Source organism: Hibiscus syriacus, unplaced genomic scaffold (assembly GCF_006381635.1).
Source record: "Hibiscus syriacus cultivar Baekdansim isolate YM2019G1 unplaced genomic scaffold, ASM638163v2 tig00110482_pilon, whole genome shotgun sequence".
Lineage (NCBI taxonomy): Eukaryota > Viridiplantae > Streptophyta > Magnoliopsida > Malvales > Malvaceae > Hibiscus > Hibiscus syriacus.
In genome coordinates this window covers 2,079,845-2,099,648 of record NW_024062758.1, presented here as the reverse complement: position 1 = coordinate 2,099,648, position 19,804 = coordinate 2,079,845, and the positions used below count along the sequence as shown (strand labels likewise).

At 34.7% G+C, this 19,804-nt stretch overlaps 2 protein-coding genes and 1 long non-coding RNA gene across 6 annotated transcripts; 2 read left to right on the top strand and 1 right to left on the bottom strand.

Moving 5' to 3' along the window:
• The first annotated feature begins 898 nt into the window (after positions 1 to 898).
• On the top strand, positions 899 to 11,851 carry LOC120128917 (transcriptional activator DEMETER-like). Of its 4 annotated transcripts, none has more exons than XM_039146526.1 (20): positions 1,315 to 2,083; positions 2,451 to 3,906; positions 3,940 to 4,505; positions 4,597 to 4,956; positions 5,682 to 5,772; positions 5,861 to 7,232; positions 7,334 to 7,413; positions 7,620 to 7,704; positions 7,795 to 7,886; positions 7,977 to 8,045; positions 8,115 to 8,151; positions 8,261 to 8,343; positions 9,183 to 9,617; positions 9,954 to 9,990; positions 10,074 to 10,131; positions 10,391 to 10,530; positions 10,619 to 10,684; positions 10,912 to 11,026; positions 11,128 to 11,166; positions 11,603 to 11,851. In XM_039146526.1, the coding sequence occupies exons 1-20, from the start codon at positions 1,540 to 1,542 to the stop codon at positions 11,716 to 11,718; spliced, it is 5,841 nt and encodes a 1,946-aa protein (XP_039002457.1). In that variant the 5' UTR covers positions 1,315 to 1,539; the 3' UTR covers positions 11,719 to 11,851. The 4 variants fall into 4 exon arrangements, 3 of the variants coding, with proteins under 3 accessions (XP_039002457.1, XP_039002458.1, XP_039002456.1); XM_039146527.1 differs by having other exon boundaries at positions 2,451 to 4,505; positions 5,861 to 6,938; positions 6,972 to 7,232; XM_039146525.1 differs by having other exon boundaries at positions 2,451 to 4,505.
• A 431-nt stretch (positions 11,852 to 12,282) lies between these two features.
• Positions 12,283 to 13,157, bottom strand: LOC120128996. Its single transcript, XR_005516683.1, has 3 exons — positions 13,009 to 13,157; positions 12,745 to 12,790; positions 12,283 to 12,368 (listed from the first exon to the last, which is right to left on the bottom strand). It is a non-coding gene; the product is annotated as an uncharacterized LOC120128996 (long non-coding RNA).
• A 321-nt stretch (positions 13,158 to 13,478) lies between these two features.
• On the top strand, positions 13,479 to 15,032 carry LOC120128705 (40S ribosomal protein S15a-1). The gene is made up of 4 exons (XM_039146335.1): positions 13,479 to 13,614; positions 13,968 to 14,126; positions 14,235 to 14,395; positions 14,761 to 15,032. Exons 2-4 carry the CDS (start codon positions 13,994 to 13,996, stop codon positions 14,857 to 14,859), a joined length of 393 nt encoding a protein of 130 aa, XP_039002266.1. The 5' UTR covers positions 13,479 to 13,614; positions 13,968 to 13,993; the 3' UTR covers positions 14,860 to 15,032.
• Positions 15,033 to 19,804: the final 4,772 nt, after the last annotated feature.

Sequence of the window (19,804 nt, the reverse complement as noted above, 5' to 3'; positions counted from 1 at the left end):
ATACGCGTTGCGATTTACGGATACGCGTTGCGATATACGGATACGCATTGCGATTTACCCATACGCGTTGCGATTTACGGATACACGTTGCGATTTACGGATACGCGTTGCGATTTATGTGTTCGCGTTGCGATTTTCATATTCGCGTTGCGATTATGGAAAATCGCAATGCGAATTTGTACTATCGCATCGCGATTTTCAAGAATCGCGTTGCGATTTTGGAAACTGATTTGCGATTCTGGGGATCGCGTTGCGATTTTTATTTCGCGTTGCGAATTTGTTGGTCATTTTGGCAAATCCAAAAAAAGTTGGTTAAAATCGTATATTATAACTTTTTTTTGGTCACTGAGGCAATTTTCTCTATTAACAAATACCATAACTCACTGACATGAAAACATCCCCAGAGTTAAAATCAATGAATTTTTCACATGCTGCCGTTTCAGATAACTAGATTTGCCTTTAAAGAATTCTGCCTAAATTCAAATCCTTTTCACTATCTAATGAACTTATAATTCAAATTTAAATGTTTCTTTAAAACAAAAACCACGAGAAATTAATTTATTTCGCTTACCATATTCAATTTTAAAAGTTCCTTCAGGACAATAAAATTGCCACATTTTTTCAGTTTTTATTTCAATTTTCATTTCATTTTTTAGAGAAAAAAAAAGAACTTCCTAACTCACTGACACAAACTTCTAAGTAATAAATACATTGGGAGTGCTCACTTTCTAAAACACTAAAGTGAGTGCCCACAGTAGTAGCTTATTTTCATATATTATAAATTATGCTTTCTTTCTTTTATTTTCTTTTTTCTCTTTCTCTTCTCATCTCCCCTTGTTTTAGCAATAGACACTACTGATTTTTCTGGCATTGGCTATGATCTGAAAACAAAGCTGACCCAGAACAATAAATCGGTAAGACAAGCTACATATACAATATTTTTCGACATTGATTTACTGATTAACTCGGTTCATGTACATTGGTGTAAACTCAATTCGGCTGTTATTCCTTTAATACCATCAAGAATCTTTGGAGATATTTACAATATCTTTTTGCTAACAAATCCTCACTTAATTCTACGAATAATACAACTGTTTCGTTTACAGGAATTTAATTACATGTCTTTTTTGCTTTATCTAGTTTCTATTTTTTGTTCACGGTTTCCTTATTTTCCAGCACAGAAATGGTATAGTTTCCTTTTATTAGTTGAGAGAAATGGCTTTCTAAATCATATTTATATCACACATGTTGATTTGCTATACTGATTTTCTACCTGAGAATTGTTGTTTGCTTTTCTTTTTTAATTTTCTTCAGGTTTTTCTGGGTGTTTTATGTTGAGGATGTTAGGTGGAGATTTGGTGATTCGGGAGGATGAGTTGAAGCAAAGGGTAGGATTTTTCCCTGAGAAAATTGGAATTTTGGTGATCTTCGTGGGAAATTTTCAGGAATTGGTATTTGTTTGAAGCAAGGTATTTTTTTATAAAAATAGGAAGAACTGGCAGAAAGAGCTGGTTGCTGGGTTTTGCACTAGAATCTGAGATGAATTTTGGTGAAGAAATTTCAATTCCACAAGGAAAAGAATTCCAGTTTATGAGTTCTTGGATACCGGTAACCCCACAAAAGCCGATCTCTCCAGGATCAAACCTGATCCAAATGAATGGGCATGGGAACCAGTTTGGACAAGAAAATTGGCAGGAATTTGCTGCATTTCCTAAGGGATATTTTCAAGATATCCTAAATAACAATGAAGTTTCTCAAAGTTTCGACCAGGATCAACATTTTGGCAGTCTAAATTTGGCAAAGAATAACAGAATGATCAATAACATTGCAGGTTCTTATGGACAGGTTCTTCAGAATGGAAACACGGAATGGAACAATCATACCCGGGAAAGTCTTCTGACAACCGGAAATGCCACAAATGGTTTTGCCTCTGCAAACCAAACTGCAAGCATAGGCAGCAGGAGCACAGTGTCAATCTCAAATTTGCATTCTCGAGAAGATAACTGGAGATATTCTAGCTCACATCAATCCTCAAGTTCAGACTTCATAAGCAATATCAACAACTTCCTCCAGATGCCGCAATGTAAGTTGTTAAATCTGTTTAGAAAGGGAAAATTATGCAACTAAGATATCGTTTGAATGTCCTTATTTTCCAGAAACAAATATATTGATAAAGAAACGAACATGTCAAGCTAATTGATTTTACTACAACTATAGTAGTTTGTATGTAACTAATAGTTAACAGTTATCATGCATAGGATAACTTTTCAGAACTTAGTTGAGAAATTAGAAATCTCTCATTATTACAGAATCTCATTATTTATGAAGCTACTAGAATTAAGCAACTTTATGAACTAATGCAGCCCGTTAAAATGCGCTGGAAACCGGAAAATGCGTCACAACTACATTGGTACAACCAAATTTTTTTATAAAGGGTAACTTTCTTACAGATGGATTTCCAATACCTTCAATGCCAGAGTGCAATTTAAACTCACCAAGGACAGAAGTCGGTGCAGACTCTCGTTTCACCACCTCATTTCAATCCATGTTAGAAGCACTAAATCAAACTGAGAAGATGGAGAACAAGCAGATCTCCACAGCACCAACTTCTGCATCACATGAAAGCTCGAATTGTGAGAAGGAAAGACAGGCAAATTTAATTGCACACAATGAAAATGGTGTTTCTCAAAAGAACTGTGAGCTCTTACAGAATGTTGTCGATTCCTCATCTGCTGTCGTTGGCACTCCAATGGACAAAAAGGACTCTGAAAGGGGAAGTACCCGAGGCATAGATCTGAATAAGACGCCTCAGCAAAAACCACCTAAACGAAGAAAACACAGACCCAAGGTAATTGTGGAAGGAGAACCCAAAAGTACTCCGAAGTCTGACGCTGCAGCTAATGTTAACTCCAAGAACAACCCAAGTGAGAAGAGGAAGTATGTGCGCAAAGGCCTGGTGGAATCTGCAACTGAACATGCAGATTCAACAAAGGAAGCTGGCTCAACTGCTGGAACTCCGGAGAAGAGGAAGCATGTATGGAAGAGAAGCCTGAAAGGATCTGCCAATGAACTGATAGATTCGGCACACATATCTGCTCAAGGAGCTGGGATAACTGCAACAGGGAAGCACATGCACGAGGGCAACCAGAAAGAATCAAAGACTTTGCAAGGAGATTGTACAAGGGGCTCTGATCCTAGTGCTCAAGCAACTCAACAAGTAGATTGTATAAAGGAGCTTGATCCTACTTCAGTGCCTGCTCAAAGATCCTGCAGAAGAGTATTGGATTTTGATTTAGAAAACACTGGAAATGGAAGTCCGACCGATATACTTAGTCACCAAGCAAAGCTAGAGGGAATTAAGTCCTTTGAATCTCGAGCCATGGGATTTTCCGATGTTGGATATAGTGAGTCTAGAACAAAACTCACTACACAGACTACTCAACAGAGTGGATTGGCAGTAGAAAACCAGCAACTACAAACTGAATACAGTCACCCCTCTTTCTTGAAGAAAATGTTGCCAATTGATTACATGTCCATGCCATGTACAGCTGCTACAGCCTCCCAACTTCAAGCAAAGGAGATAATGGAGAATGTAACAGTCATGACAAGAAACGTAAACAATTACAATGCTAATTTGAGCCAACAAAGCTATGGAAATGGGTATGCATCCACACAGCCAGCCATCCAATTTGTTTCACAAAGGAGAAGCAATTGGAAAAATATTCATGGGACCAAGGAACTCATGTTCGAGAGACGCCCTCAATCAGTAGCGGCAGTTTTGTCCAACTCTAATGAAGGTAGGGGATTCAAGAGAGATCACTATCATGCCATTGAGCAGCGACAATTCAGCAGAGCAGGTTCACTGAGTTCATTGCTATCCCAAGGGATGTTTGAAGAGGATGAAGGTTATACAAATTGCAGCAGTAATGGGGCAGCTTTTCTACTGGCTTCTAAAAGAAGGATGATGGAGGATGAAACCCGTGCATATATTTATGGAATCAAGTGTCCAGCGTCACATTCTGTAGGACTACTTCAAACAAAAGGCACAAATGGTGTTAATGCAGGACAATTTATATCACTGAGAGATTGTGGAAAATCTAACCCCCATTTTCAAAGTGATAACATAGACAGCAGAAAAAGTGGTGCGTTCAGTGAATTCACAGGAGACAGGTGTGTTAACTCTACAGCTAGAGATCTAACCTCTTCAAAGAAAAATATTTTTTCCCAACTGCTTTCAGGCATAGAAAAAGTAGGAAACACAAAAGAGTTAGCTCTAGTCCAAAACTTGGTCACAATCAAGAACTACAATCTTCTTCTACCAACTACCTCTGAAAAGGTCCCTGCACCTCAATTTGGCTTGGTCGGCAAAAGATCCCATACCAATCTTTCAGAAAATAAGAAAAGAGAGCCTGGTCTACCTAGAAGAGTTCCATCCAGAACTGGACAGATGATGCACAAAAAGGAAGAAGTGTATGAGAACCGGCAGCAATCCATAAAAGCAAGTGGTATTAACAAATCTTAACCCTTTCATCAACTGTTCTCGGTAAAATGTTCTACTCACCATCATAAATCAACTGCTCTTGGTAAAATATGCAGGACCATCAAAAAAACAGGCAACTCTCAATCCGGTGGAGGAGATAATAAAGAAATTCAAGGACCTCACTCTCAAAGAAAGGAACAGCAAACCTAAGGCAGAACTGCAGAATGCACTTGTTGTATACAACGGACCTGGAACAATTTTCCCATATGAGGGGTTTGAATTTATCAAGAAAAGCAAAGTGCGACCTAGAGTGGACCTTGATCCAGAGACAAATAGGGTATGGAATTTGTTGATGGGGAAGGAGGGAAAAGACATTGAGGACACAGATAAGGAGAAGGAAAATCGATGGGAAGAAGAAAGGAGAGTTTTTCATGGCAGAGTTGATTCATTTATAGCCCGAATGCATCTTGTACAAGGTACAGCCTGCTAACGTTTGGCCCCAATATTCTGTAGTACAAAGACTTCTGCATCTGCTTTCTAGACTAACATGTCACCCTGGACCTTCTGATCATATAATTACAGAATAAAAGGCAGTAAGTATGTTTTTGTATAATTGGAGGATAAGAAACACTGATATGCCCGCATAAACAAGATATAACAGCATTAGAAAAAAATGACATGATAAAAAGATATTACCAGCCATATCTAGTACGAAATTGCCAAGCTAGCATAATATTCACTGCTCTAAAACTACTAGAATTTTTTTCCTTCTAAAATTACTTCATGGCAAGTCCATATAGTTGACATGAACTTGTCTAGGATCTTCAAGATAAGTATGAAATTGAGAAGAATGCATATCAAAAGTTAACATATGCTTTTAGGAGAGAAAGGATTTGAGAGAAGAAATATGCCCCCCCAACCCACTAAGCCTATCAATAAAAATTGCAGTTCACTCGAATAAGATAGGCACTTCCAATAATTGAACTGCCATAATAGAATATTAAAGATTTATTCTGCAGCTTCAGACTAACATTTTCTGCCCCGTTAACCAACGTTCTGACAGAATTTGGAATTTTAGAGCCTAGCCCATATGCAAAAAATTGTATCAATCAAAATTACTTGAATATTCAGCATAAACACTTTACTTGAGTCTTGTAGACTGCAGCAAGTATGCTGACCAAAGTGTCATGAAATCTTGCAGGAGATAGGCACTTCTCAAAATGGAAGGGATCTGTGGTGGATTCTGTAATAGGAGTCTTCCTTACCCAAAATGTTTCGGATCACCTTTCAAGGTAAGTTAGTTTGGTCATACTGAAAGTACAAATTAACATGAAAACTAAAATTATAACTAAACATTTTTATCTCTTTCCTACCGTGCAGCTCTGCCTTCATGTCTCTTGCAGCAAAATTTCCTTTGAAGTCATCAAGCAAGACAGACTGCAATGCAGATGAGGCAAAAATACTAATCGAAGAACAAGAAATCTGTGAACTGAATCCAGATGAAACCATCAAATGGCATGAAATGCCATTTAGTCATCAGTATGACAACCAAAGCTCCAGAACTCCTATCATGTCAACAGACTACCCAAGGAACAGCGAGTATTTAGTTATAGAGAGAACAAGTTTCACTGGAACATATAGTCAGAGCTTGGAGGAAGATGTGCTGTCATCGCAAAATTCTTTTGATTCCTCAGTTATTCAAGCAAACAGAGGAATCAGAACCTACTCAGGCTCCAACTCAGAAACAGAAGATCCTACAATGAGATGCAAGTTCCTCAACATTCATGGTTCAACTCTTGACCAGATAGAGAACAATGCCTCTTTTGATGAATTTTACCATTGTGCAAATGGGAGCTCACCGTTTCATGAAGGATTAAAATATAAACAGTCAGAAGTTACAGAAGAGGGGCAGACATCAAGATTGAAAAGAACAGAAAATCTCAAACGGTCTTCCTCATTCAATCAAGATAGCTATTTTAGAAGCCAACTACAGGTGAAATCGTTGGGAGCAAGTAGCCATCCACTACACATAACTTTGGAGTCTGAAACATGGGAAGAAGACAGCCTTGAACCTTTCAGTGAAGAGTGCATGTCTTCCTGGGCTTCAAATGCTGGGTTCAACAAGCCAAAACAATCAGACCATAGTGGAGGTAAAATCATGGTCCAACACAATCGACAACCAGTAAATCAAAATATGGCCACAACAGTCTTGAATACCTTATCGGGTGAGCACTTAGTGCAGCAACGAGTTCATAATAGAAGTAATCAGCTTTGCAACAATAATCAAGAAAACAGGAAGACCTTCCAATCAGAATGTGCATCAGTTACAATGCCTCCAACAACTGATATAATGACTAAGATGCAGAAAAGTACCTCATTGTCTGCTGCAGATGCCCTCAAATTCACGGAAAGACCTGATGTTGAAAGAATGACTGATTTGGCTAATGGTAAAGCTATAGAAAGCAGAGAGGTTCAATCAAATGAAAAGGAGCCGGTGCATTCTTCTGACAATCAGCATGGAGATAACATCAGCTTAAAGCCCAAAAGAAGAAAGGCTCAGGAAGAGAAAAATAATGCTACTGACTGGGACCAGTTAAGGAAACATGTGCAGGTCAATGGTTTACAGAAAGAAAGAAGCAACGATACTATGGATTCCCTTGATTACAAAGCAATGAGAAATGTTAGTGTTGATGAGATTTCTAACACCATCAAAGAAAGAGGGATGAACAACATGCTGGCAGAACGAATCAAGGCATGTGAAACAAATTTAATTTCTAAGGCATTGATCTTAAATAGGAGCAGTCATTGTGAAAGCTTTACTGCATATTTAAAAGTACTAGAAAAAATTTGCAGGACTTCTTGGACCGACTGGTTAGAGACCATGAAAGCATTGATCTGGAATGGTTAAGAGATGTTCCCCCTGGTAAAGCAAAGTAAGCCATCTCGAAGTTCACTGTTAATCCTTTAACATTACAGTTATCATCTTCATAGATAACAAAACTCTTCATGGCATCAACTAATCCAGAGTGAATAACCACTTTTTTATATATATAAGAATAGAAGGTCTCATTGAAACCCCCTGATTTCCTGTATCTTTGAAGTTAATGTTCATGGCATCAGAAAATTGCTTATGTTGTAGGGATTATCTTCTAAGCATACGAGGATTGGGGCTGAAAAGTGTGGAGTGTGTTAGGCTTTTAACCCTTCACCATCTTGCTTTTCCAGTAAGACTCAAACAAAATTTACTTATAATTCTAGTTTGACAAGATCAACAAAACCACTCATCCAATTTCCAACATTTACAATTTCTGAAGGTTGACACAAATGTTGGACGAATAGCTGTTAGGTTAGGATGGGTTCCTCTACAACCGCTGCCTGAGTCACTACAGCTGCATCTCTTAGAATTGTGAGTATTAGACATTAGGCATTTAACGGGCCAACCTCATTTTTTTTCTGATTGCCTCATTGCTCACAGATGCTAACGAGTTCCTCTTAGGTATCCAATACTGGAGTCAATTCAAAAATATTTGTGGCCAAGATTATGCAAGCTTGACCAGAAAACATTGTAACCTCAAAACCTTTAGATAAATGTCTATTCATAAAAAATTTACTGATTTATGCACTACTGATACAGGTATGAACTACATTATCAGATGATTACATTTGGAAAGGTATTTCATTAGGTTAAATTTTACATCAATGCTTCAAAAATTAAAATCATATTTTGAAGTGAAGCCTTTAAAGAGCATCATTATGCTCATGCACTAACATGTTTTGTAGGTTTTTTGCACAAAGAGTAAACCAAATTGCAATGCATGTCCAATGAGAGGGGAGTGCAGACACTTTGCAAGTGCTTTTGCAAGGTTAGTGTCCAACCTATTTCCAGCTTGTCTTTATAATGAATGCCATAATAACCCAGGCAGCTAGAAACAGGCACTGCTCACCAGCATGCATCTAAATTTTCATACACAAGCATCAATATCAGAACCAAGCCTTTAAAGTTTTCTTTGCTCGGTTACTGATTAATAATCATTTACTGATGTTTATACTTTTGTTGTCTGCATGAGCCCATATATATGAAAAACTCATCAACCTGGAAACATGCCAAGCAATTAGCTTCAACTTCTATTGACATCCACCATTTATCTTTGTTACTTAAGGCAATATAGGTCTTAAAGCATTCAAGTAAAACAACCACCATAAATTTACTATTCAATTTGGTATTCACAAATTCATTTCAACAGACATCTACCGAGATCTAAAATCACATAGATACTTAACATGGCCATGAATTGTGTCATAGGCATCCCCGTTGATGTGGAAAATATTGATTGTCTTAAACAAAGGGAAAAAAAAGGACCTGTCTTAAACCTATGAGATTCCCAATAGTGTAGATGCTTCTTTCCCCTAGGTTTAAATTTGGCACACAAACCGGGCAGGGAACCCATGACTTCAAAAAACAAACACAAAGTAAGGTGACAACAAGCTTTCAAGGAATAGTGATGAAAAAATAAGTGAATATTGTTTCAAGTCTTCATAAAACGCAACACATTCACCTTCAATACCAAAAGAAGACAACTTAGGAGGATTTAATGAAAAAATTAAATTAACAGAAAGGTCAGATACTCTTAAAGCCACCTACCTTGGCCTCCAAAAACCTGAGCTCTATGTTTCAAGCTTGTGTCAACTTTCTTCCATGCAGTGCAAGGCTCACACTACCAGGGCCTGAAGAGAAAAGTATAACAAGTACAATTGCTCCAATGATGCCTGAGAGAAATCCTAACGGAACTTTAAATCAAATTCCATTACCTCCACCCGTGCATAACTTGCTTAAAGTAGCGCATAATGGTGGCAACAATGAACCTATCATTGAAGAGCCGGAAACACCAGAACCAGAGCACATAGAAGTAACACAGAGTGATATTGAAGATGCATTCTATGAGGATCCTGATGAAATTCCCACAATAAAACTGAACATGGAAGAGTTCACAGCGAACCTACAGCATTACATGCAGGAGAATATGGAACTCCAAGAAGGAGACTTGTCAAAGGCTTTAGTAGCTTTGAATCCTGAAGCTGCTTCTATCCCCACTCCAAAACTGAAGAATGTGAGCAGGCTACGAACAGAGCATTATGTGTAAGTGGATATTTCCCTCATCATTGTATAACTGAAGTACCAAATACCAACCTATGATCACGGATAAACCTGTTAATATAATGGTCAGAGGGCAAAATTAACCCAACCAATACCAGTAGAATACACTCTAGATAAAATGTGCTCGTGATACCTATCTTTCTGCTCTAAAAATTGGACTATAGTTATACTTGGACATTGCTTTGAAAAATATATTTGCGAGTGTACAGGGAAAAACATTTAGACCACAGAATTTTGATGCTAATTAATCAGTAATTTATAGTAGCTACAGAGTACAAATAATACATCACAATCTGATACATAGCTGCAATGATGCAGATATGAGCTTCCAGATACGCATCCTCTCTTGAAACAGGTAAGTTATTCGTAATATGTTGAAATTTTGTGACTTCAATGCATAACATACTATTCTAATTTCCATATTTACAATATTTATAGATGGAAAAACGGGAACCTGGTGATCCTAGTCCCTATCTTCTAGCTATATGGACACCGGGTAAGAACAAAACTCAGAACGTCAACCTATATAAAGAAGGCTGAGAGATAGTCACAACGCAGCTCATGCCATTTATGAAATACTTTTGTAAATAGTATACAATGTTAAGATCACACCATATATCACCATTGTGTTAATAGGATATGTCATCATAGTTAGAGTTCAAACTACACATTGACTAGTGTTAGTGGGAACTGGGAAATATATTGTTTGAACTACAAACTAACTAGATGGGCTTCTATAAACATGCATTTAATAGGTGAAACTGCTCACTCAATTCACTCACCAGAACAAAGTTGCGGATCCCAAGAACAAGGAAGATTGTGCAGCGAGAAGACCTGTTTTGCTTGCAATAGTGTAAGAGAAGCTAATGCCGAGACAGTCCGAGGAACCATCTTGGTGAGCAAGATTTACACATAAATGTTCTGGAAGCAAACCCAACTACCTCCAAGATTCCTAACTAATGTTGGCATTGCAATGTGTACAGATACCATGTAGAAGTGCAATGAGAGGAAGCTTTCCCCTAAATGGGACGTATTTTCAAGTTAATGAGGTAATCTTGTCCAAGCTATTTCCAAATCTAATTCTTAGAAGACTCCGAAGTCAAAAGAAAGGGGTAAAACATGATCCAGGAATCCAGAACATGGAACTATATCCTAGACAAGATATAGATTATCTTACAGTATCCAAGAACCAACATTTTATTGATTCCTACATCCCTAACACATAATTTATTTGATAATAAGATGCTTATAAAATTAATCTGTTATTACCACACAGGTCTTTGCAGATCATGAATCAAGCCTCAACCCAATCAACGTTCCAAGGGAATGGATTTGGAATTTACCAAGACGAACTGTATACTTTGGAACATCTGTGTCATCAATATTCAAAGGTAAGAAACTACCACCCATCAAGCTTTTGAACATTAAAATTATTGTCCTGGTTCAGTAATAAAGTAAAAGGATACTTACAGAACTAATCTTTGTCTACTAGGACTTTCAACTGAGGGAATTCAGTACTGCTTTTGGAAAGGTATGAAATCTCACTTTTCATTATTTATCATATATGCATGCAACAAACATCAGCTTCTCATTGGACACACATAAAGAGATGGGACAAAAACTGTTTATTTTTACAATAAGATCATAAGCTAACCAAAATTTTCAACAAGAAAAACAGGTTGCCTTTTTTTCGTCTTCTTTACCATTTTTAACACCTAAAAATGTTTTAAAAAGTGTCCATGCATGCATTTAGAATAAAAAGTGTCCATGCATGCATTTAGAATACAGCTATTTTAAAACATCCCTAGTTCAAAGTCCTTCCAGAAACATTGAATTAATATGCAAAGAAATTCAGTTGAACCACATTTCACTCTTTTAAGAACTAGCAATGAATGATGATTACGCATGTATTGAAGATTTGTCATGCTTTCACCCATGCTCCTTTAACTGACTCAAATTATTTGCAGGATTTGTTTGTGTAAGGGGATTTGACCAAAAAACGCGAGCACCACGGCCGCTTATGGCTAGGTTGCACTTTCCTGCAAGCAAGCTGGTCAAGATGAAGAGTGAAAACAAGAAATGAACCAGTCATGATACAGAGATGATTGTTACCCAGAGGTACAAACCAATGTCAATGAGTCAATCCATAAAGGGAACTACAATAGCCAACTAGCATCTTCCCATAAAGGAAACAGAAATTTGCAGGGTAGAAGAGACGAATTTTTTTTACTAACAAATTGTTGTACACAATTGATCTTTATCTAACATGAGATGCATCCACCCATGTTAGGATTTTTTAGTGAAATTTTGAAGCCCATGATAGGTGGGGTCAATGTAGTCTGTCATATTATCAAAACTTTGATTGTTATTAATTTATGCTCTAAAGAGAGCCATTTTTCAATAAATAACCAGCAATATTTTTTCCTACTCATGCTCCAATCCATAATACAGTATAGACTTGGCAATTTGTGTATACATGTCGTTATTTTCCATGTCATAATCATATTTAAGGTGTTACATACTCTTAAAATATTTGACATGTTAGACTTTGTGTTATATAAATTATGACAATCATGTTCATATGATTTTTTTCACATTGTTTTCATGCCCATATTACAATAGTTTAAATAACAAAACCTTTATGATGAAACATGAATGTAAAACATTTGAGAACAATTTAATCTTACTGCCTTGAGCTTGAATGCCAAAACAACATTGTCTTCGAGAGCTTCTCTGTATTAAAATTTGAAATGATGATCAAAAATCAAATTAGACATGGTAAAAATTGATCTAAAGAAACTCGAGGAAGCTTGTATGCAAATATAAAAAGAACACTGGAAAAAAACATAAAAATTTCTTTTGCCTCATCTTCAAATTTCCTCTATTTGATCAACAAATAAAGCAGGATTCAACTCATTACAATATATCATACAACATTATAAAAACAAAAGGAATCTTAGATATTAAACTCAGAGGATCTACTTTCTTTTCTTCTTCGTTTTTCTGGTGCATTTTATGAGCATCAAAACACGGATTAAACTTAAGGCAAAAGGAATGCATTTGAAAGATATTAAAATTTCACTGGAAAAAAAGTAAAAAGGGATCTTACAATTTATAATCTTCCATCCGCTTTCTTCCAATTTTGCTTCCATTTTCTCAGAAATCAAACAACAATTTTATCACTATACACGGTTTAAAAGATCATGGAAACAGAATGAACCATAGATTTTGTTTAAAATTCCTCCAATATCTCATCAAACGAACAACGATGAACAAATTATTTAGGGCAAAGAAAACAATATTTGATCGAAAATAACCTCGAAACATATACCAGAAAAGATTAAATTAAAAATTAAGAAGAATAAAAGAATACCTTAATTGATGTCGTATGATATTGATAGTTATAAGAGTGAGAGAAGAAAATAGTAGATGAACCAATGGAGGGCAGATTCCAGATAATAATAATAACAATACTAATAATTACCATTATTTATTATCATGGCTTTTTTAGGTTTTTATTTTTTTAGGAATTTTCTTTTCATCGATATTTTTCGGATGGTTTTCATTTGCCGCCATTTGTTCCCCTCTCTCCTCTGCCTCCTGTAAAACCATCTTTGCTGACTGCTGTAGTGACGCATGAATTGCTGGAACATTATATAACCGTCTTATGTGGTGAACACGTGTACCGTTTTAATCAAGCCCAGGTGAATTGGGTCAGGCCTACGCGTCTATATTTGAATTAGGCCTACGTTACCGTCAAGAAATGCTTTACTTTTAGGGCCAAACAGCTTAACTGGGCGCTGGTTTTCTATAATTTGGTCTATGATTCAGGAAGTCCCACATAAAACCCTAAGTCCAAACAATTCTTTACTATCATTGCAACCGCCTCCTTTAAAAACCAAAAACCCTAACTTACTCTTTCTCTCCGCATTCTCCTCAAGCAACTTTGACGCAGCTGCCATTTTTTATTTGCTCTCAGGTATGTTGAACGCTCTCTTCTTTTTATCAGGTTGTAAATCTTGAAACTTGTCCTTTTCTGTTTTTGGAATGTTGTTATTGTTCTTGGTTCGATTATTTTTTAAAAAGAACGAGACTCTAATGGCTTATAGGAGTGCAGGAGGATACAATATCCATTTTTTCTGATGTTCCCTAAAATCTGGGTTTGTTTGGAACCGAGTGATTCTTCGGTTCGTACGTTTCGGGTTTGCATTGCTTACGGTCATGTAATATGTTGGGAGATTGTCTGACTTTGGTTTTATTGTAAAATATTTTGATTGAATATGATTCAGAAATGGATGCAATAACTGTTTCTTATTTCATCTGAAAAATCAGAAGCAGGAGCAGCTTGTATTTGAAAAATGGTGAGGGTGAGCGTTTTGAATGATGCACTCAAGAGCATGTACAATGCAGAGAAGAGGGGGAAACGGCAAGTGATGATCAGGCCGTCCTCTAAAGTTATCATCAAGTTCCTTTTGGTGATGCAAAAGCATGGTTTGTTTCTCCTATAATATGTCTTTTAGCTTTCATTCTAGTTTTAATAGTTTATGCTAGGATTTAGGTTTGTTTGATTTAAGTACATTGCTTTGAATGATATTACAGGTTACATTGGAGAGTTTGAATACGTAGATGATCATAGATCTGGTAAAATCGTGGTTGAACTGAATGGAAGGCTGAACAAGTGCGGTGTTATCAGTCCTCGTTTCGATATTGGAGTGAAGGAGATAGAGGGCTGGACTGCTCGTTTACTTCCTTCGAGACAGGTTAGCTAAGAAATTTCTTGATCGTTTAATCTCTTTTATTTAGTTTTTGATGATAATGTTTTCACAAGAACTATTAGTTAGTAGTATTTTCTAAGCACTAGAAATTTTTGTTTGGAAAATAAATGACAATTGACTAATGGATATTATTATTTGGTCTTCTTAGTAAGAAGCTCCGACTGTGATTCAAAATTTGACATTAACTTTTAAAGCATGAGCTTGATTAGATATAAAAATCAAATTGCTTGAGCTAGCTAGACTCTGCTCATTTACAGATTAGCTGGAATTACATGTACTTCAAACTTGATTATAGATATTTTTAAAAAGCTTGACTAGATTTGACATTTTTATCGGTTTCACCGTTGCAGTTTGGCTACATTGTGCTCACCACATCTGCTGGAATTATGGATCACGAAGAAGCCAGAAGGAAGAATGTTGGTGGAAAAGTACTTGGCTTCTTTTATTGAGAGACCCAATTTCTAAGAAATTTTATCTATTTTCGATTGAACTCCTATCGAGATGGTGGCTATCACTTAGTAGTTTGTCAGTCATATCATGTTTTGTTTACTTTGTTTGGGATTATGAATTGTTTGGTTTTCGGATTTTATTTGATAATAGTTGAAAGAGTATTTTATATCTGTGCGGTTCATTTAACTTTTCTTTTGATGAACTAGATGTCTAACCTTTCTTTGTGATTGTACTGTTCTAAAGCACATATAATCAAGTCTTGGAGCATGCACAGAGAAATTAGACTTGTCCATGGATTGGAGTTTCATTTGAATATTTTAAATCTTTTACTCGAGTTTGGTTTGATTTACTTGCTAGTTCTATTATGAACTTATAAGTTGATCCGAATATGATTTTTATTTTGTTTAAGTTCGTTGTATTGGTTCGATCTGTTGGGTTTGTTTGGTAAAACTCAGGCTCATTATGCTTGAGAAACGAATTCAGTCTTTTTCGAGCAATAGTGGATATTTGGTATTTCTTTTTGACTCTCGACATTGTTTTTGTTTATAAATAAGAGGAATTTTCATTATGATTGTGAAATTTATAGAAATGAAACTCGTACTCTTTTCTTATAATGCACACTCTAAAACATTAGTAATTTATTTGGGAGATAATTTTAAGGGTAAATTATGCAATTGGACACTAATGTTTGGGTAAATGTTTGATTTTTAAAAGTTGCAAATCGGTCACTAATGTTGTCGTTTATTATAAAATGGTAACGTCGCAGTCAATAATGTTATCGTTTATTATAAAATGATCGCTCGACGTTAACAACCATTACTGTGGGTGACGGAAAGTTTATGTGGCACGTTAATATGATTTTTTTGTAACTTTTTGTTCATTATTTTGATTAATTTTTCCATATGTGTATTTATAGTTCATTATTTGTTTTAATAAATAATAAATATATTATATTGATTAAATCCATATTTAAGCTCAAAACCATTAAGAATTAGGAATTAGTTATTTTTTAACCACACTATATTCGTTAAATTATCAATAAATTAAATTTTAACCCAAATAAACAATATTTCAATTATAACCAAATTAATATAATTAAAAAATTATTAAAAAATCAGTTAATTCGGTTAATCGACTGAAATAGTCGAATTTTGCTCGATTCAATCAGTATTTTTAAAAAAAAGTTTGGTTCGGTTAACGATTAAAGAAAAAAATTCATTTAATTTGATTAATGGTAATTCGATACAGTCGGTAATTGAATTAACCGTTTGAACACCCGTATAAGTATTATTTCTCCTTCCTCTTTACTTCCACTTTTGCTAACAAATAATTCATCTTCAACTGTTGCATTTTCAACTCAAATTAGGTTCCTTTTCAATTTTTGGCGCATAATGAGCTCTGCTTCAGAATCCCGATCACAGTGTGTTTCTTCCTCAAATTTGTTCCGGGTTCCGGGACTAGACCCCATTAAAATGGACAACATTGCGGAGAAGACCTTCGAAAGGTACTCATCTACCATAGTGAAGATAAATGGAAAAGAGGGTTCCCTTGTTTGGTTTAGGAATGATCTGATGGTACTAGACAACGAGCCTTTATTCAAGGTTTCTTCGGAGGCTATTTTGCCTGTTAATTTCCCACATTCTCGTCTCTTTCAGACCACCTATTGTTAATAAAAAAACACGTACATTAATCCGATAATGATATAAAAAATTATAATACATAAATATCATTATAAAATATTAAAAGTACAAAATGATAAAGAAAAAGAACGAGTTTACTCTTATCTTGAGATTGTTATCCGAAATAACAATTTGAGACAAAATCAATCCTAAGAAAATAAACAAAAAATGTTAAACTTCTTAGAAGATAAGATAAAAATAAATGGAAATCAAATACTCCTTTTATTTTGATCTATCGATCGGAATCAGTTGAGGCATGTCGCTATACAGTTTTTTTAAGACAGATTTTTGGCTACTCCTTTGGTGCTCGAGTTCGTTAGTCGTCTCTCTCCCAGGATACAACAATTAATGATCAGTTACACTAGCACATCTGCACATATCATGAACGATCATTGCCTTCGACTATAACCGGAAAAACTAAGGAAGATAAAAACTTTTTCAAGATAAGAGAAATTCTTGAAAACTGAGTTGTGAGATATGTTAAGATGTAAAAAATCTAACAGGTTTACTTACTATTTATAGGAATTTTCAAGAGAGATTTAATCTAACCAAATTTCTTTTAATATTCAACATTAAACATATAACAACATATTTTAATTTGAAATATTCAAAAAATAAAACTCCTTCTACCATTCAAACTTAAATAGATATTATTTTAATTTGAAATATACAAAAATATATAATTATATTTAATATTCAAAGTTAAAAATATAACAAATATATTTTTAAATTGACAAATTCAAAGAGAATTATCCTACTAATATTCAAATTAAATAATATATTTAATTTGCAATGGTCAAAAGGTAAACTCCCTTTGCTATTCAAACTTAAACAAATATTATTTTTAATTTAAAATATACAAAAGTATAAAATTATCTTTTAATATTCATAATTAAAAGTATAACCAATACATTTTTAAAATAACTTATTAAAAGAGTAATTATCCTACTAATATTCAAATTAAAAATTATCTTTTAATTTGCAATAGTCAAAAGGACTATTTATTTAATATAAATATTAAATCTATCAATTAAATTCACCATTTTTTCCAACAATCCCCCACATGAATGAAATTGATGATTTAATCAAAAACATTTTAGCACAATGTGGTGATAGCCTATACGATTGATAATTGCATAGGATATGTAGTTATCCTCCTTTGAACCTTCCCTTGTGACAATATATTTACTTTACTGGTTAAACAATAGATGCGATGTCCTTGAACTATTTTGCCGTTTGTGTAAACGATGACATACTTCACACAACTACCCCTCTGAAAAGAATTTAGTTCTCATGGGTATGTCCTTAAAGCCATGGGCATCTGGATGGTTTGCAAGAGTTTGAAAGAACTATGCACAATAGTCTCCTTGAAGCGATCCCACTTCACTCTCACATAGGTGACTTATGTTGATCGGCTCACCGAAGCACACAATGGTCATTAAGAGCTTTTTGCTTAGCCTATACCACTTTGATCACTGTTTACATCATAAGAGTGGACTTGGGATAAGAAACCCCCACAGTGATCGTACACAGGTTATGCAATTAGGTTGTCCCTTTAAACCTAGATCTTGGGATCTCCAATCAACAAGGTAGGTTTTCCTTCACATAACACCTTTAAATTCCATAGGCTTTAGTCAAATTCCTTTAGATGTTTTCTCAACTTGATCTCGATTTAACCTTTAGGTTAGCAGATCTATAATGTTATCCTTTGATCTTACAAAATCAACAGAGATAACTCAATTTGAGATCAATTGTCTATGGTATTAATTCGACGACGCATATGTCTTGAATTAGCATTATACTTGTTAGTCATAGTATAAACATATTGTGGGCACATGTTTAAGCCATTTAAGAATATCCTTCAAGAAATTCCAAAACAATTCAACTTATTCTCCAGACTTATCTAGAGCTTTAAACTCATATTTCACTATGAATCTGATTATAACCATTTTCTTAAGGATTTCCATGATACTTTTTATTTCCAATGTGAAACATATTCACTTGAGTCGTTGATATTTTAAATATCAAATTCCAAAAAGCATTGTTCTATCCTTCTAAGATAGTATAGTCAAAGAAAATACAATCCATTGTTTAGGATTTATTTTCATTTGTTTTGGTAATATAACAATTACCTTCTCAAGACACCCCCACATTTTCAAGTGTTGTATGACACATATTTTGAAACTTTTCGTAACTCATATGATGTCTTGTCATTTTCCTGGGGACCTTATTTAAAAGATAATTTGACAGAACAAAATCTCCCCCAAATGTTCTATGACAACTCATAATTTCTTACTATTTCGTTCATTGTTCAATTCTTTCGCTTCACTAATCCATTTATTTTAGGAGAATATAGTGATGTCACTTCATGAGTAATATCATGTTATGCACACTTCTTACTATCTTAATATATTTATTAAGTTGATTTTCAACTTCATGTTTATAGAAAATAATTTTTTCTATAACTTGGTTTTGCTCTTTTAGAAAATACACACAGCAATACTTTTGGTATCATCAAATGAGATATTTTGTTCATAGAATTTTACAAGTTTCTCATCGTGGCTCACTATCACCGACAACCACGATTTCGTTTAACACACGAAACTAAAATTAGTAATAATTCCAACAATAAACCAAAATTAAATTTTGATTTATTCTATCAACAAAATTTAGTCATGAACTAAAATTTTGAAATAAATCAGTACGACATAATTAAAATCTCAATTGATTTCAAAAATGAAATCAAAGATTCCAATAAATAGAAAATTAATTATTTTTAATTTTGTTATCAGACAAAAAAATTCTGAAATAAAATAAGTAACATAGTTACTTTCATGACAATTTAAGCTATATAGATTTGTCCACTTTGAGATTTTAGTAAACCCGTTAAGATGACATAATAAATCTCAAAACATATTTGTTCGTTGAGGGCTAAAATTTTAGACCACTTGATTGTCCTAATTATAACTTCGCCATAGCATTTTATTTTCTATTGTTCATTATTCATTGCTTGAGGACAAGCAATAACTTAAGTTTGAGGGTGTTACAACTCCGTAAAAAGATTATATTTTACATCTTTTTACTTAAGTTATTGTTTGTCTAAAAGCCATTGTCATCCAATTTTAGTTGCATTTAGGACATTTTATGCGTGTGGTGGAAAAGTTTTACCTCAACTAGTTTTCTTTATAAAATTGATGCTGCTGATGAGAAGTATTGTGTGTTGGATGTGATGATGCAAGTGATAGGAAGTGACCGAGAAGGAAAT

Bases quoted from the DNA above. Each gene is read 5' to 3' on its own strand.
- LOC120128917 (XM_039146525.1), top strand. From the start codon at position 1,540: ATGAATTTTGGTGAAGAAATTTCAATTCCACAAGGAAAAGAATTCCAG. The intron at 4,506-4,596 runs GTATTAACAAAT...TAAAATATGCAG, and splicing joins GCAATCCATAAAAGCAAGTG to GACCATCAAAAAAACAGGCA. The intron at 8,344-9,182 runs GTTAGTGTCCAA...TCTTCCATGCAG, and splicing joins TTTGCAAGTGCTTTTGCAAG to TGCAAGGCTCACACTACCAG.
- LOC120128705 (XM_039146335.1), top strand. From the start codon at position 13,994: ATGGTGAGGGTGAGCGTTTTGAATGATGCACTCAAGAGCATGTACAAT. The intron at 14,127-14,234 runs GTTTGTTTCTCC...ATGATATTACAG, and splicing joins TTTGGTGATGCAAAAGCATG to GTTACATTGGAGAGTTTGAA. The intron at 14,396-14,760 runs GTTAGCTAAGAA...TCACCGTTGCAG, and splicing joins GTTTACTTCCTTCGAGACAG to TTTGGCTACATTGTGCTCAC.